This window comes from Cajanus cajan, chromosome 6, assembly GCF_000230855.2.
Source record: "Cajanus cajan strain Asha chromosome 6, NIPB_CcT2T_4, whole genome shotgun sequence".
NCBI lineage: Eukaryota > Viridiplantae > Streptophyta > Magnoliopsida > Fabales > Fabaceae > Cajanus > Cajanus cajan.
In genome coordinates, this window is record NC_138522.1 from 11,810,388 (window position 1) to 11,825,585 (window position 15,198).

Consider the following 15,198-nt stretch of genomic DNA (forward strand, 5'->3'; position numbering starts at 1 on the left):
ATAAATTTAATTATTTGATGTTAGTTTCTGAGTTTTGATATTTGATAAGTGAAAGTCGAACAAAAATTTTTTATTTATAGGCCACAATGGCCCGTTCTGGATTCAGAACGACCCGTTCTGGTTCCACTTTTTATGTGCTAATTTTGAATCTGGAACGACCCGTTCTGATCCATTCATCATGTGTTATTTTTTAATCTGGAATGGCCCGTTCTGGTTTCAGAACGGTCCGTTCTGAACGTGAACAATAAATGATGTTAGTTGGGGAAATAAATTTGCAAAGTTGCTATTTGGGTAAATTTTTTTTTAAAATAGTATTATTTGAATAAAAAACTCTAATATTTCGCTGTGGTATATTTTTCTCCAAAGTGAGTATTTATATATTACCACAATACTCATGTGATCTGAACATTATAAATGTTATCAACGTCCAAAAAGAAACATAAAACATGTAACAAATGACCAAAAAATATCGTTCAACACTATAAAGACATGGTCAAACACTAATCTATACTAATATATAAAGGGGATACTTCTTTTAGTAACCACCTTGGTCACCACATCTTGTTGACCATTATACCCTTTCATTTTAAAAAAATTTAAAAAAATATTTTTCTCAAAATCAAGATCTTAAAATTAATTGACTAATTATAACATTAGATTAACTTATATTTATTACTTAATTTTTATTTTATTTTACCTTTAATAGAAGCACGAAATGCCTAGACCATACTAGTAAGCTATAACGGGCTTAATCATTAAGAAACGTTAATAAAACTAATTAAAAATATCAAAATAGAAATTAATCAAATAAAAACATATAATTTAAAATTTAAATTATAAAATAATTTTTCAGCAATATCTAGTTGAAGTAATTGGACTACAGTACTTATGTTTGTCCATCAAGCACACAACTTGGCCATGTTTATCAATAAAATCGACTAGATTATCTATGTTTAAAAGCTTAAACTGATTACATTTCCATCAATTAATTCGACGAATCGATTCAAGCCACCACTTATTCATTTTTCTACTTGACTCACATCATCATCAATGCTCTTATCAAGTTGTGGATAATGGTAGCCATAGTAATTAATGACATCTCCTCTTGCACAAGCATGTCCAATCCATCCACCATACACAACCAAACTTTGGAAAAAATGTCGACAACATGAAATGAATATGGTCCAATTAGCACAAATCAAAATGGATAATATGTGCACACATTTTCGTCCACAAAGCATAAGAGCCACATGGTCCCATCATTGGTTTTTCTACTTTCAGCCTTTTGAGTAATCACAACAATTTATCATATATGGATAATAGTGAGATTGGAGAGTGCTAGCTTTCACAAGAACAAGAACACTAGCAAGAGGGTCTTTCTTATGATTTTGAAATCGTCTTTTGCCTCTGGTAAACGTTGTCGTTTCATCTTTGTCGCCGAGTGCTTCTCTCATCTTCGACGGTTGCCGTTTCAAAAGTCAAAATGTATAAACGACGTCGTCGACGGCTTGCGCTGTATCCTTCTCACCCACTATGTATAATCGATTAATTTTTTTTCCTCTTAATTATGGTCCACTGAAAATTAAGCCATTCCCTTTCCTTGAACTTGTCAATCTCATTTATGTTAGAAAAAAAATAATTATATGTTTGGATTAATTTTAGGAAAAATATTATTTATTATTTAAAACATTGCATTTCAAAATAAATTAGTCTGAAATACATATAAATCTTCGTATGAATTTGGCAGTATTGCGTGGCGCAAACGCTCACTCCCTGCCCCACTAGCAGAAAAAAAGGCTAGTGTCATAAAAGGTTTAACAAATTCTTATTCATTTGTATAATTTTAAATTTGATTTATTTAAATAAGGAATAAGATACAAGTAATTAATTAATTTAATTTAAAGTTAAATTATTTGGACAGTGTTTTAGTTTAATTTTTAATTGTATTTTACTTACTTTTCAATAAGTCTGATTAATTTTAAGCACTAATATAAAAGAAAAAAAAAGAAGTTTGATTTCATATTTAATTTATATTTTTATGATATTTTAAAAGTAAGTCTAAAAATATTATTTATATGGAAAAATTAAAATAAATTTATAGATATAGATATATTTTATTTTGTAGATACTACATTTAAAATCAATTATATAAAGAAAAATAACAATTTTTTCTTATAAATTAATACACTATTTTCACCTAGAACTCTCTTAATTACCATTGAATATTGCTAAACAACAATTTTACTATTAACAGTTATTTTGTTGACTGAAAAAATTATTTTGAACGGAAAAAATAGGGAGTGTTTCCAAAATTAACATACAAGCTGGTTGAAATTTATGAATTATAAGCTTCTAGTTAAAATGTCAAAATATTTATTAATTTTTTTTAATAATATTAATTAATAAATTAGTTAATAAATATAAAATAACATAAAATAGTATATTTAGTTATTTAAAGATAAAAGATATTTTAAATAAATAAATTAATAAAGATAAAAATGATGAATAAAAAAGTTAATAGTCTATAAAATAAATTTGCATACCTAACAAATTTATTTTGATTAGACTAATTTATAAATTTTTTCAAATATCATACCAAATGCATTCCCATTGGGGCATCCGAAAGAGTTTTATTAGATTTAAATTAAGATTTATATCATTATTTAAGTTAAAAATTAAACACATTTAATTTAAGTGGGTATACATAAATAATTCTTGATTTTTTTTATACAATAAGTTTATTTTAATAAATTCAACAGTTAAACTAATCAAAATAAACTTATCTAAAAGAAATTTTCCGGTTGTCCATCTTATTTTAATGAAATTTTGTTGCAACACATTATCCTTTTAAATTTCAATATGTTTACTTAATTATGTTTGTAATAACAATTTTATTGATAAATATTTTATTTTTATATAAATCGATTTAATTAACTAATATGAGATTGTCTTAACTTAATTAATAATTTGAATTTAAGTTAAGAGGATACAATCACATTAAATACTGAAACCTATAATGGTCTTACTCAACACAAAAATGTGTCCCATACCAAGAATATAAGTGGTCTCTAGAAAAATTGTTTTAAACAAGAATGTTGTTGAATTAAAATATGGTTGGGAAGCTAAGGAATTATTTGGCGCATGGAACGTTCTTATTATTATTATTTTTAAAATTTAAAGTTAAAAATGCTAATTATTTTATGGTCATTTCATCATTTAAAATTAATAGAAATGTTATTTCTAAAAAATATTTTTTTTCTTTATTATATATATGTTTCTATAGTTTTCTCACGGAATAAGTGAGAATTTAACATTTATAAAAAAATTAGACAAATTTAATCATTCTTTTAACTATAATTTTTAGTTTGAAAAAAAGTATTCTTTTATCAAAAGTCCTCAAACAAACCTTTTTAATAAAAATTAATTATTAACAAAATCGATAAATATTTCTATAAAAAAAAACTTATTATAGGATAATTTTACATGTAATAAAATTTTAATAAATATTTAACTAATTATTTTTCCAAATAAATCTTAAAAGACTTATTTGATTAAGAAACACGATTTCTTAAAAAAATCTCAAAAATTAATAAAAACATTATTTTTCTTAAAAAAATAATAAGTACTCGAATGACACAAACAAAAAAAAAAAAATTATTTATTAAATAGTGAAATGAGAAATGGAATAACATAGGAGACTCGAGAGGCGTGGGTCAAAGTAAAGAGATTAGAGAATGATAGATAGAAACTATGCGAAGAAAAAATGGAGTGGCTCCACTGGCACTGCCTCCACAAAAACACGGGGCATATATATTTCCACGTACAACAACATCAACCCCATTCACTTTCAACTTTCAACTTTCAACACTCTCCTTTCTCATCATAGACGTAGTGGATTTTGGTCCGTGTATGCAACGAAGGAGCCAGGGTGGAACACGATGCCCCTTATTGCCCCTATCATAGCAACACCATAACCCTTCCATTCCCATTCCCATTCCCATTCCTCACTCTCGCAATGGCTTCCCCTTCTTCTCCCTCTTCCCTCGACCTCGCCCTCCGCCACGTCCACGACTACGTTCTGGTCAGTTCCCTCATTCCGCGCAACCGCTTTTCTTTCACCACTCTTCATTCTTGCCAATTCGATTTCGACCCAGTGGAGGATTTTTTTTTTCGTGTTTTGCTTTTTTCTTGTTACTGTGCTCTCTCTCTCTCTCTCTGTGTAGCTAGCTGGCATGGCTTTTTTCTTCGCGGCTTGTTTCTTTCGTTTGCCTCTTTCCTCTCTCCCTGTCCAGTTGCTACCAATAATACGCCAAAGGACAACTCCTCTTGTTGCCTCGATTTCACTTTTTCCCCTTAGCGCTTAATTCCTAGGTGGTGAATCCGAGGACAACTAAACGCGCTCTGTTTGTCGTTCGATTTTCTTCTGCCGCAATATTTTAATTTTGTTTCGCAACATATTCATTGATTCCTCATATTCTCGGTGTCTGGTGATGACATAGCTGTGACTGTGAACACACCTTTGTGATGCTAATAAGCAAAGGGGACATTTACCAAAATTGGTTGGCACAACGGGTAGCGGCTTGTGTCACTTAACCAAGTTGTTCAGGAATTGAATTCTAACTTTGGTTGACATAAGTGGTAGTGACTTGTGTCTCTTAATCAAGTTGTTCAGGAATCAAATCCTGACTTTGGTTTGCACAAGTGGTAGCGGTTTGTGTCCCTTAACGAAGTTGTTCAGGAATTGAATCCTGACATTGGGTATAGAACAAAATATGTTGGGAGGGAAATATTCATCTTATGTGCGCTCATGGATTCGACAAAGATTAGTTTTAGAGGTGGATACTTTGTATCAATTACCAAAAAGAAGAAAAAGGAAAGGGGATATTTGTTCTCTTTGTTTGGAGTAGTTTGGGCATTGGGTAGCTACTAGCTAGCTCCTCTTTTATTTGTTTGATTCCGGTGATACGGTCCTCTTATGTATTAAACATTCAAAACGGATGGTGTTAATCTGTTTATAATTTTAACAGATTAATGTTTTCTTGGAGAATCTAACGTAGAAATGTGAAATTGTGAACACTGAACTTTGGTTGGTTGGGTTTCAGGAGAATGGGCAAGAAGGTTTGTCATGGGACACACTTAATTATATTAAAGAGCTTGTGCAGAATGGCAATGCGGCATTTAGAGAGAACAGAATGGAAGAGGTTAGTGTGCTAATTTGTTTGTTGGTGGGGGTTGGGTCTGTTGATTGTTCTTATTTGATCACCTGCTGTCCAATTAGATTAGATGCTTATACAATGTATTTCCAATTTTTGCCTTTTGTCATTATTTATTCAGGCAATCAACTTTTACTCAAGAGCCAATAACATCAAATCAGGTGATCCAATCATCCTCAGCAATCGAAGTGCAGCTTATATTAGGTTAATCATAGTTTAATAATTTTCTTTTGAATTACTTGTTACAAACTTATCTTCTTAATCATCTTCCAAATAATTTTGCTTCAGTTTTGTATAGTTCAGTGCTCTCATGGCAATTTTGATATTTTCCAATCAGGATTAGCCAATATTTCATGCACAGAACACCATCATCTTCAGAACGTAGGCCATTGAGTGGACTTGAACCCACAACACTTGCTGAAGTATGTCCACTTGCGTCATTTTTATCATGCTGAAATATTATAGTATTCCTAAATTGATTTGCACATACTGAGTTGGTTATTGAATACCATTTCCAGTTGGGTTTGAAGGATGCTGAGAAGCTTGTTGAACTCCAAAGTAATTCAGCAAAATCCTATCTTTTAAAGGCCAATGCTCTTCTCCTGGTAGGTGTCTCATGCTCTCTTAATCAGTTCATCTCTCTTTTAATTTGTGGGGTAACCCTTGATTTTTTTTAACGAAATGTATTTATCCTTTAATTTTTATTTTCTTCCTATGCATTTGTGTTTTAACTCATGTTGCTAGTTGAGGAGAATTCTCCCACCTTGCGTCTATACCTACATGACTAATATTATGGTGATTCAAAAGAATAATAAGGGACAGTGTCAAATTATTTTAGTTATAGCCTGTGATTCTAGGGAATACTTTGAAATAGAAGGAACTTTTACCAGTGTGGTTAATTCTTTCAGATTCAGAAGCCTATCAGACAGAAAGTAATTAAAATTATTTTGGTTTTTCTTCTAATAAACCAAATAAACAGTGGGACTGTGATGCTAAAGAAGCCTCTCTACATTTTATATATGTAATTAATGTGCTTTGTTGTGTTCTGGACCTTCAATGGTTAATGTGGGTTATTTTATGCAGATTTCCCTACCTACTTGACAAGTTTAATTTACACTGTCATTATTATTGTGCTTCATAGTGAGTTTGAAGGTGTGGAAGTTAAACTTGCATAATATTTAATGCTTGTGTAAAGCCAGACGTTATAAACGAAATCTATTGTGTATTTGCTGTGGGGTTTTGAGTTTCTATAATACAAAAAATCATGTCAACTTTTGTGTTTGCCCATGGTCAATTGGACATCCTTTTCTTGAGTCTAAACATTTGCCTCTCTGGAGTCTGGCCTACTTTTATATTTTGATGGTGTTTATATTGAATGTAACTTGATATAATATTGTATTAATTTGACAGTTAGAGAAATATGAGAAAGCCCGGGAAGTTATTCTTTCAGGCCTTCAAGTTGATCCTTTTAGGTATTACACATTTGCAAATCTTGCTTTCTATTATATATATATATATATATATATATATATATACATACATACATATGCATACACACACACATATATATATGTATGTATGTATGTATATATTATTTTATTTCTATCATGTATACCCCTTTTATAAATTCAGATGGAATATCTGAATATAGAGCTTTTGCAACAGTCATTTATTGAACTATATCAAAACTCACTAGTTTCCCCCCCCCCCCCCCTCATTGTCTTCTAATATCATATAGTAATTCTCTCCGGGCTTCTCTTCAAAATTTGGAAAGACTGTCATCTAGTTCACTTCAGGCTCCTCTTCAAAATTTGGAAAGACTGTCATCTAGTTCACCGGGGATGAGTACACATGGACAACCAGAGCGTAATGATGATTTTGACTGCACTCTCTGCCTGAAGTTACTGTATGAACCTGTTACAACCCCTTGTGGACATTCTTTTTGCCGTTCATGCCTATTTCAGTCAATGGATCGTGGTTAGTGCTATCTGCTGTTGATTATATTTTCCATGGAATCTATGTATTCTATGCTATGTTGATTTTCGTCCTAATGTGTTAGGAAACAGATGCCCATTGTGCAGGACAGTTCTGTTTATTAGTCCCAGAACATGTTCCATCAGGTTAGTTGTCTATATTCTCTACAATGTCATAAGGTAATTTGGGAAACCACATGAAAACTATGGGTTACTTTATGTTTCTTGTTGTAGCTGGTAGTGGGATAGTTATTCACTGTTCTAATTCTAAAGGTTGAAAGCCTAATGGCCAAACACGTGGTAATAGGAAGATACTTTCTTAATCTACTTTTCTTGCTCCAAATTGAGACAATGTATTGCTCCAAATTAATAGGACAAAAATGCATGTTTCCAACACCCTTCTGGTTATTGGGAAAACTCTTTGATATTTATAACATGCAAATTCTTTTAGGCTTATGAGTATGTGTTCATCGGAATTCAGTTTAATCATTGGATACTTTGGTCAAATAAAAGTTCTAACAGATTTCATTTAATGTTACTTCTCTAATATCTGTTGTCAATTGTTTCTAGCGTGACATTGAAGAACATCATACAAAAGAATTTTCCTGAGGAATATGCTGAAAGGAAGCAAGAGCATGACGGTTTAATAAATGCTGGTGTAGATTTACTCCCTCTTTTTGTCATGGATGTTGTCATACCGTGTCAGAGATTTCCACTCAATATATTTGAACCTCGGTATAGACTCATGGTGAGTTGGTAACAAATGTTCATAGTCAGTAGGAAATTTTAAATTTCAATATATTTTGAATGTGCAAGTTTGATCAGTTTTATTTGTAAAATATATACTAATTTTTTTCTTGAGTAGTGATCAACATACCATTGGGAATTCTCCACCTAGTGTCCACCTGTCACCCCTTTAACCACGTGTAGATATGGTTGACTTTGCATTACTAAGAGTTAAGAGTAAATGAATGTGATTGTATATAATTATCAATTTGTACCTATGGCACTAATGGTTAAATATGTCTACAAGTGGTTAATAGTGTCATGGGGTTATTGGAATGTCTAATGGTGATTAGTTTATCTCGCAAGTGGTTAATAATAAATGAATGTGCATATACAATTATCAATCTGTACTTGTCGCACTAATGATTGAATGTCGCATTAGTGTCATGAGGTTATTGAAATATCTAAAGGTGGTTAATTTTGTCTCACAAGTGATTAAGAGTAAATAAATGTGATTGAATATAATTATCGATTTGTACTTGCAACACTAATGATTGAATATGCCTCACAAGTGGTTAATAGTATCACGAGGTTATTGAAATGTCTAATGGTGGTTAACTATATCGGGTGGACATTTTCAATGGAATGTTCTTCTTTTTCCTTTTTATTTATTTATTTATTTATTTATTTTTTATACTATTTGGCACGTATCATATATGCAAAAAAATGTTGCTATCAACAAAATGTATGGAAAAAAAAAATTAACATGTTTTGATAAAATACTTAAAATATTCTTATTCATATACAATCAAAACTTCATGAAACGATTTCTTCCTAAAAAGTACTATAATTATATTTTGAATTATTAAGTTTGTATTAGGGATTGACAACTGTGAAGCACTTGGTTAGAAAAAACGGAACTTAGTGTTTTCTTCACTAGTTTAAGCAAGGGTAAATTACGCTAACCCTTTGTTATTTTACACTTTCTCAAGTTACTCCCTATACCTTTTTTTCCTTAACACTAAACCCTCCTGAAGTTTGGTTTAAAGTGAAAAGGCTATCTTTGTTTAATTTACCTATTGGTTTAGGCTTATCAACCATGGTTTTAATACTGGATATAACAATTTTCACTTTAACCCAAACCTTTAGTACCTGTTAGGATTCTAGAATTTATTTTGAATGTTTCTGGTGACATTTATAGCGCATGATTGCAATACTTGGAGAGCAGTGAGTGGACTGGTAACTTGTTATATATAGTCTGTGAGCTATGTATATATCATTTTTGAAATTTGCACAGAAGCTGTCAGTGGAAAGGGATTTATTTTGCATATTCAATCCATGGAATAATCCATTAACTAAATTATAAATGGCACTACGGGACTCTAAATGTCATCATAACTCTAATTTATTTATTTTTTAAATGATACAGGTAAGAAGAATAATGGAAGGCAATCATCGGATGGGAATGGTAGGTTACTTCACTTATCCCTTTCCCCTCCGTTTTTTTGCTATATAGCACTGACCATTTCCATCTGTTACTGTACGTGTATGACTTGTCTATTTATCTTGTAGGCTATACTTGATTCAACAGGTTCCTTAGCTGAATTTGCCTGTGAAGTGGAAATCACAGAGTAGGTGCTTGGCATCCTTTTCACATGAAAATAAAAAACCCCAAATACATAACCCCTTCACCATATTAAATTTCATCTAATGTATGTCACTTGCTTTAAATAATGTTCTTTTTTATTGATGTTGTAGGTGTGAGCCACTTCCAGATGGGCGTTTTTATATAGAGGTGAAAATTTAACTGTTTTCTCTTATGTATGCTTCTCTGCTATAGTTATAATCTTTATTAGTGAAGATGAAATGTGGAAGTCTTTTTTTTCTTTCTCTCAACTTTCAAGAACAAGATACTTCTCTCTTTCATCTTTCTTGGCAGGATTTCTTTTAATTGTTCTTTCTCTAGTTTTTAAGAACATTTGTCTGGTGCAATTATCCATCTGGCAAGAGATTCACAAAATATCAAATGACTCCCCTATCTTTAAAATGCTCTTTTTCCAATCCCAGAAACTAAAGGGTCTATGGACTTTATACTTGAAACAGAGACAAGGAACAAATATTTATCTGAAAAACTTGCTTAGGAGAGAGTCTCCTAGTCTTATCATATGCATAGAAATTTTGTATAAGACATCTCCAATAATTAGGAAAAGAGGATTGCAATATGTTTAGTCTAGTTACCCTAATTATGTACAGCTGATAAAGGGAAATAATTCCAATGAAATCAATCAAATATTCTAACACAATTTCAGCCTATATCTCATAACATCTCGATAATCTTATTGCAATCTCAACAATACCATCTTATTGTAATCTGAACATTTTGTTTGGATTTTCTTTATGTAGCTTTATTTAGGAGGACTTAGTTTTATACAAATGATGAGATATTACCGAACTGGTGTGAGTGCTGAATTAGGCCAAACCATATCCAGCAATCATTTTCTGAAACTAAGCAGAGATTAGTTAGAATGATCATTATTAATTGTAAAATGTACAACTGTCCATTTCAAAGCAAATAACATGTATTTTGTCACGATGCTGATGTATACATTGTTCTCACATTGTAAAAATAAGAACTTGAGAATTTTTTTGGAAATTGGCAAGTTGTACAAGTTCACTCGAAGATTCAGTAGTCATGGTGTTTCTCATTTTATTTTGGTATTATTGGTCCTAGGATGCTTCAGAGACTCCAAAGAAATTTCATTTTTATCCTGGATTCTGTTAAAAAGACTTGATTTTTTCTTTATTTTTTAAAAAATCTTTCAATGTGTAAGAAAGTATTGCTACATGCAGATTGAAAGTCGCAGGAGATTTCGCATCATTCGTTCTTGGGATCAGGATGGGTTAGTTGTCTCTTATGTTTCACAAAATTATCTTGCTGTTGATCTGGCTGTTTTTCTTTGATGGAAATATGGCTTTATACTTGATGTTTTATTCAGGTATCGTGTTGCAGAAGTTGAATGGATACAGGATATTATGCCACCAGAAGGGACAAGAGAAAGAGAGATTGTAAGTTCCCTAAAATTTTGGGATGCATGGTGTTTGTAAGCTTACTGTCTTGTTGGATAGCTTACTGATTTTTTATTATCACCGTAAGCATATAAACCTTGAAGCGGTATATGCTTTTCCTAGGATACAGAGTGGAAAATAATACTCATGTTATAGACTGGTAAATTTAACTGTTTTAAAGTTAAGAATGCTGTCACATGTTATTAGGGATACGTGTAAGTTTCATTCTTGGCTTTGCTGCAATAAGTATTTTTATTTTTTTATATTGACCAAGATATGTAGATATAAAACCTTGAATTGAACAATGAGAACTTTGATTGCCCTCAATTTATATTTCTGGATGCTGTATTTTTTAATGTTAATCTGACGACTCTTTGCATTGAATGCATTACACCGTAACAAAATAAATGGATCCAAGTGATAACTTATTGTTATGCTGTGCAGTTACAAGAATTGACGTATAATGCAGCTGAAAGTGCTCGATCATGGATAGGAAGAGCTAAAGAAGCAGCAAGACATGGTAACTTTTAAACCATAATTATATGATGTTTATGTTAGAATGTCCCACATCGCCTGCATAGATTTTTGAGATGCAAGATAGGATCTAACATAGTATAGAACTTATAATTCATCTAGCTAAATCGCTTATTTTGGTAGGTTCGCCTGTTCTGACTGGCATATGTGGTCCTGTGGAAGAAGGGTGTTAGAAGTTATTGGACAACATTTCTTAATTAGTTTTAAGATGGAATATAACAGTTTACCTATGGGGTTTTTATACATTTTTTTATAAAGAAAGCCAAGATGTATTGGTCATCACCTTTTTCTTTTCCCAAATTGTTTTTATTTTTAAATTTTTTTTGGGGGGGGGGGGGGGGGGTTGGTTGGGGGTGCGGGAGGAATGCTGAGCAATTATTTCTAACACCATCACAGAAATCTGTCAATTCTTATGATGGTGCAGTTTTTGTTGTCCCATTTTACTGTTTTTCCTCTTCGCACCTTTACAAATGACAATGGACTGCTGCAATACTAAACTTGTGAAATATCATACAGATCAAAGAAAACTGGAGAGACTCGCCAGTGTTGAAGCAATGATGCCCTCACTAAAAGACCCTGAGCGCTTTAGTTTTTGGGTAACTACATATATGTATATTTGTGACATGACATCAGTTTTTTCTTCATCGATGAGAACATCAATTTTTTCTATTTTTGTTGCTGTGTACTAAAATTTAGTTTTGATTGCAGCTGACTACCCTCTCCAATCGGAGGCCCTCGGAAAGATTGGATCTGCTACGCATAAGAGATACCCCCGAGGTACTAATCCATTTTTAACATATAGGAATAAATCTTGTTAAATTTGATCTTATAGTAATGCATTTTACTCTGTAGCTTCAGGATGTGTATGGAAAAACTGTGAAAATTAAATTATCTATATCTCTAATCTCTAATATAGACGACGACCCTTTATCGCGTAAATATTTTAGTTTTAATTTTAATCTTATAACAACTCTTTTATAAATTACTATTTTTTTTATATAAATTTTCCAAATTATCCACGCCTTCAAATGACTACCGCACTTTACTATTTTTTTTTTATTTATAAATTTTCTTTTAAGTGAGAGAGGCATACCTTTTAAACAATTATCAATTTATTTGTTTTATTTACTTTTTTTAACAAGAGAGGCACGGAGTGTTTCTTTCCGCTAGTTTTAATAATCGACTATTGTTATAATCAATTATAATTAAAATAAAATTTTGTTTGGATAAGTTTGTTGGGAAGTGATTTTAAGATGTTTGATTTCATTTAAATAAAATAAAAAAAATCAATTTCTATACAGTAAATCAGCTTAAAAAGTTGTTTAAAAATAATCATAAATTTCAAAATTTCAGCTTCATAAAAATAGTTTATTCTTAAAAAAAAAACAGTAATATTACAAATTTAATCTGTGTTTCAAAATACTGCTTATTTTACACAATATTTTTCTTGATAAAAATAGCTGAAATGTGGAATTATAATCTTTCCCAAGACATTCTATGAATCGGTACTTTCGCAGTTACATTTGAATATTTCGCTTGCATGTTACCTTATAAAACATTTTTTCCCCTTTTTTTTGCAGAGAATTAGACGAGGCCTGATATTTCTCCGACAGGAGGAACAAGGTTGCAGGATTCAGTAAGACAAACTGAGGAGAGCTACCATTATTATTGCCATTGAATATTTGTTTATTGTAAATGAATATTTGTTTATTGCAAATTCATTTACAAGTCACTCAATAGTCAATATTCTTCGGCCTCATTTTTAACTGTTACTTCTCTATTATTATAATACATTTTTTCTAATTATAAGATGTAATCTTCTTTAAAATATTCTTATTAAATTAACAATTCTTTTAGATGTGATAATAAACGTTCGAGATTAATTAGAGAAAATAAATAAACATATTTTTTTAAAATATTAATTAATTAGAGAAAAAAGATTAAATGGTAAAACAAAAAATAATTTATAAGATATTAAGAGTAATTTTGGAGATAGTTTAAATTATTAACAAGTTTAACTTTATTAAAGAGTATAATTTAGTTGAACGTCTTATAATTATATTCGAAATAGTAAATCATATTTTGAATTAGCAAAGAATGATTTAAAACTCCATCTCTATATCACAAAATTCCAAAAACTTGAACAGAGCTTTACTGCCATATAAATTGCCCTTACTATACGTCTTTGGATCCGATGTAAAATTTCGGACCTATAATTTAAGCAAAGATATTAACAAGTGTATTTTTTTAAGGCATTGGTTAAGAAATAAAACAAAGGAAAATATAAAATATTTTTAATAATAAAATCTTAATAATATACTCTAATAACAATTTCTAATATATTCTTATATTTCTTAGACATCAATAAAATATTATTATTATAATATTATATTATTTATTTATTAATTTTTCAATAATGATCTTGAAAAGATCTTTAAAGGAATAGAATATCATAAATAATATTTTAAAATTTGGATGGATAGTTGACTCAAATAAGAGTACCAAGTCAGTGGATCACTGATCAAACTAGTAAGTCAATTAGTTATATGTAAATAAAGTCTCAAGTAGTGTAGTGGTTAAACACTCACTCCTCATTAAATTGTCAAAATCATGGTTCAATTTTTAATAGATATTTTTTTACTATATTTTGCTTATACCATTAAGAGGAGTGCAAAATGTGTTAAACCTAGGAAAACAGATGTAGGACCAGTAATCACAACTACCATAAATCTCGAGTAACATACACAATTTTGAGTCACTACCATTAGAGCCAACAAAAACGTGCACACTTCTTGGGGCAATAGAAACATGGTTGTGTCTCAAGCCAAAAGATAAACTAACTTATTATAACAGGTACATAAAGAATTTTACTGGTTTCATGATTTTAAGACCGGATCAGATGTATATCCAATCCAACTCTCTACTCAACCTAGCAAGGCACTCGAGTCTTGTTTACGTTGGTCCAACCAATCGGTCCAAGCCAGGTTTTGATAACTTATTATCCAAGCTTTGTACAAAATATAATAAAGAACTTGTTAATGTTGGTTTACCTAAAGCATTTGTGAATATAGCATTATATTGGTGACATTACATATTATAGTAAAGCTCCAAGGCATAACTTGTTAATGTATTATTATTATTATTATTATTATTATTATATATTTATTAATTTTCACTATTAATATTGAAACAATCTTCATAGGAAGAGAACATTATAAATAATGTTTTAAAATTTAGATTAGTGGTTGACTCAATAAAGGTATTGGCAATAAAGGTATTGGGTCAACATATCACAAGTTGAACTAATAATTAAACTAGTAATATGTAAGTAAAGTCTCAAGTAATTTAGTGGTTAAGTACTCCTCGTTAACCTGTTAAGATCACATTTTATTTCTCGATAGATACTCTTTTTTACTATATTTTGCTTATACCATTAAGAGGAGTGCAAACAATACACTATTTTAATAGAATGAGTGTGTCAAACCTGGGGAAGTAGATGTAGGTCAAGTAATCACAAATAACATGAATCTCAAGTAACGCAAGGTGTTTCAAGCCACCACCAACAGAACCAACTAAAGTCTCAAGTAGTTTAGTGGTTAAGTACTCCTCATTAACCTGTCAAGATCACAGTTTAATTCTTGATAGATACTTTTTTTTACTATATTTTGCTTATACCATTAAGAGGA

At 30.6% G+C, this 15,198-nt stretch overlaps 1 protein-coding gene across 3 annotated transcripts; it reads left to right on the top strand.

Annotated features, from left to right (window-relative positions):
* Positions 1-3,813: 3,813 nt before the first annotated feature.
* On the top strand, positions 3,814-13,271 carry LOC109807926 (zinc finger (C3HC4-type RING finger) family protein). 3 transcript variants are annotated; one of them, XM_020370656.3, is made up of 18 exons: positions 3,814-4,081; positions 5,103-5,201; positions 5,335-5,417; positions 5,551-5,635; positions 5,732-5,818; positions 6,624-6,685; positions 6,952-7,190; positions 7,273-7,333; positions 7,757-7,934; positions 9,342-9,380; positions 9,485-9,543; positions 9,671-9,707; positions 10,763-10,812; positions 10,909-10,978; positions 11,423-11,498; positions 12,029-12,108; positions 12,221-12,289; positions 13,093-13,271. In XM_020370656.3, the coding sequence occupies exons 1-18, from the start codon at positions 4,016-4,018 to the stop codon at positions 13,150-13,152; spliced, it is 1,500 nt and encodes a 499-aa protein (XP_020226245.1). In that variant the 5' UTR covers positions 3,814-4,015; the 3' UTR covers positions 13,153-13,271. The 3 variants fall into 3 exon arrangements, with proteins under 3 accessions (XP_020226245.1, XP_020226246.1, XP_082932863.1); XM_020370657.3 differs by lacking the exon at positions 3,814-4,081 and adding an exon at positions 4,093-4,371; XM_083076737.1 differs by lacking the exon at positions 3,814-4,081 and adding an exon at positions 4,093-4,371 and having other exon boundaries at positions 5,335-5,374.
* The last annotated feature ends 1,927 nt before the right edge of the window (positions 13,272-15,198 follow it).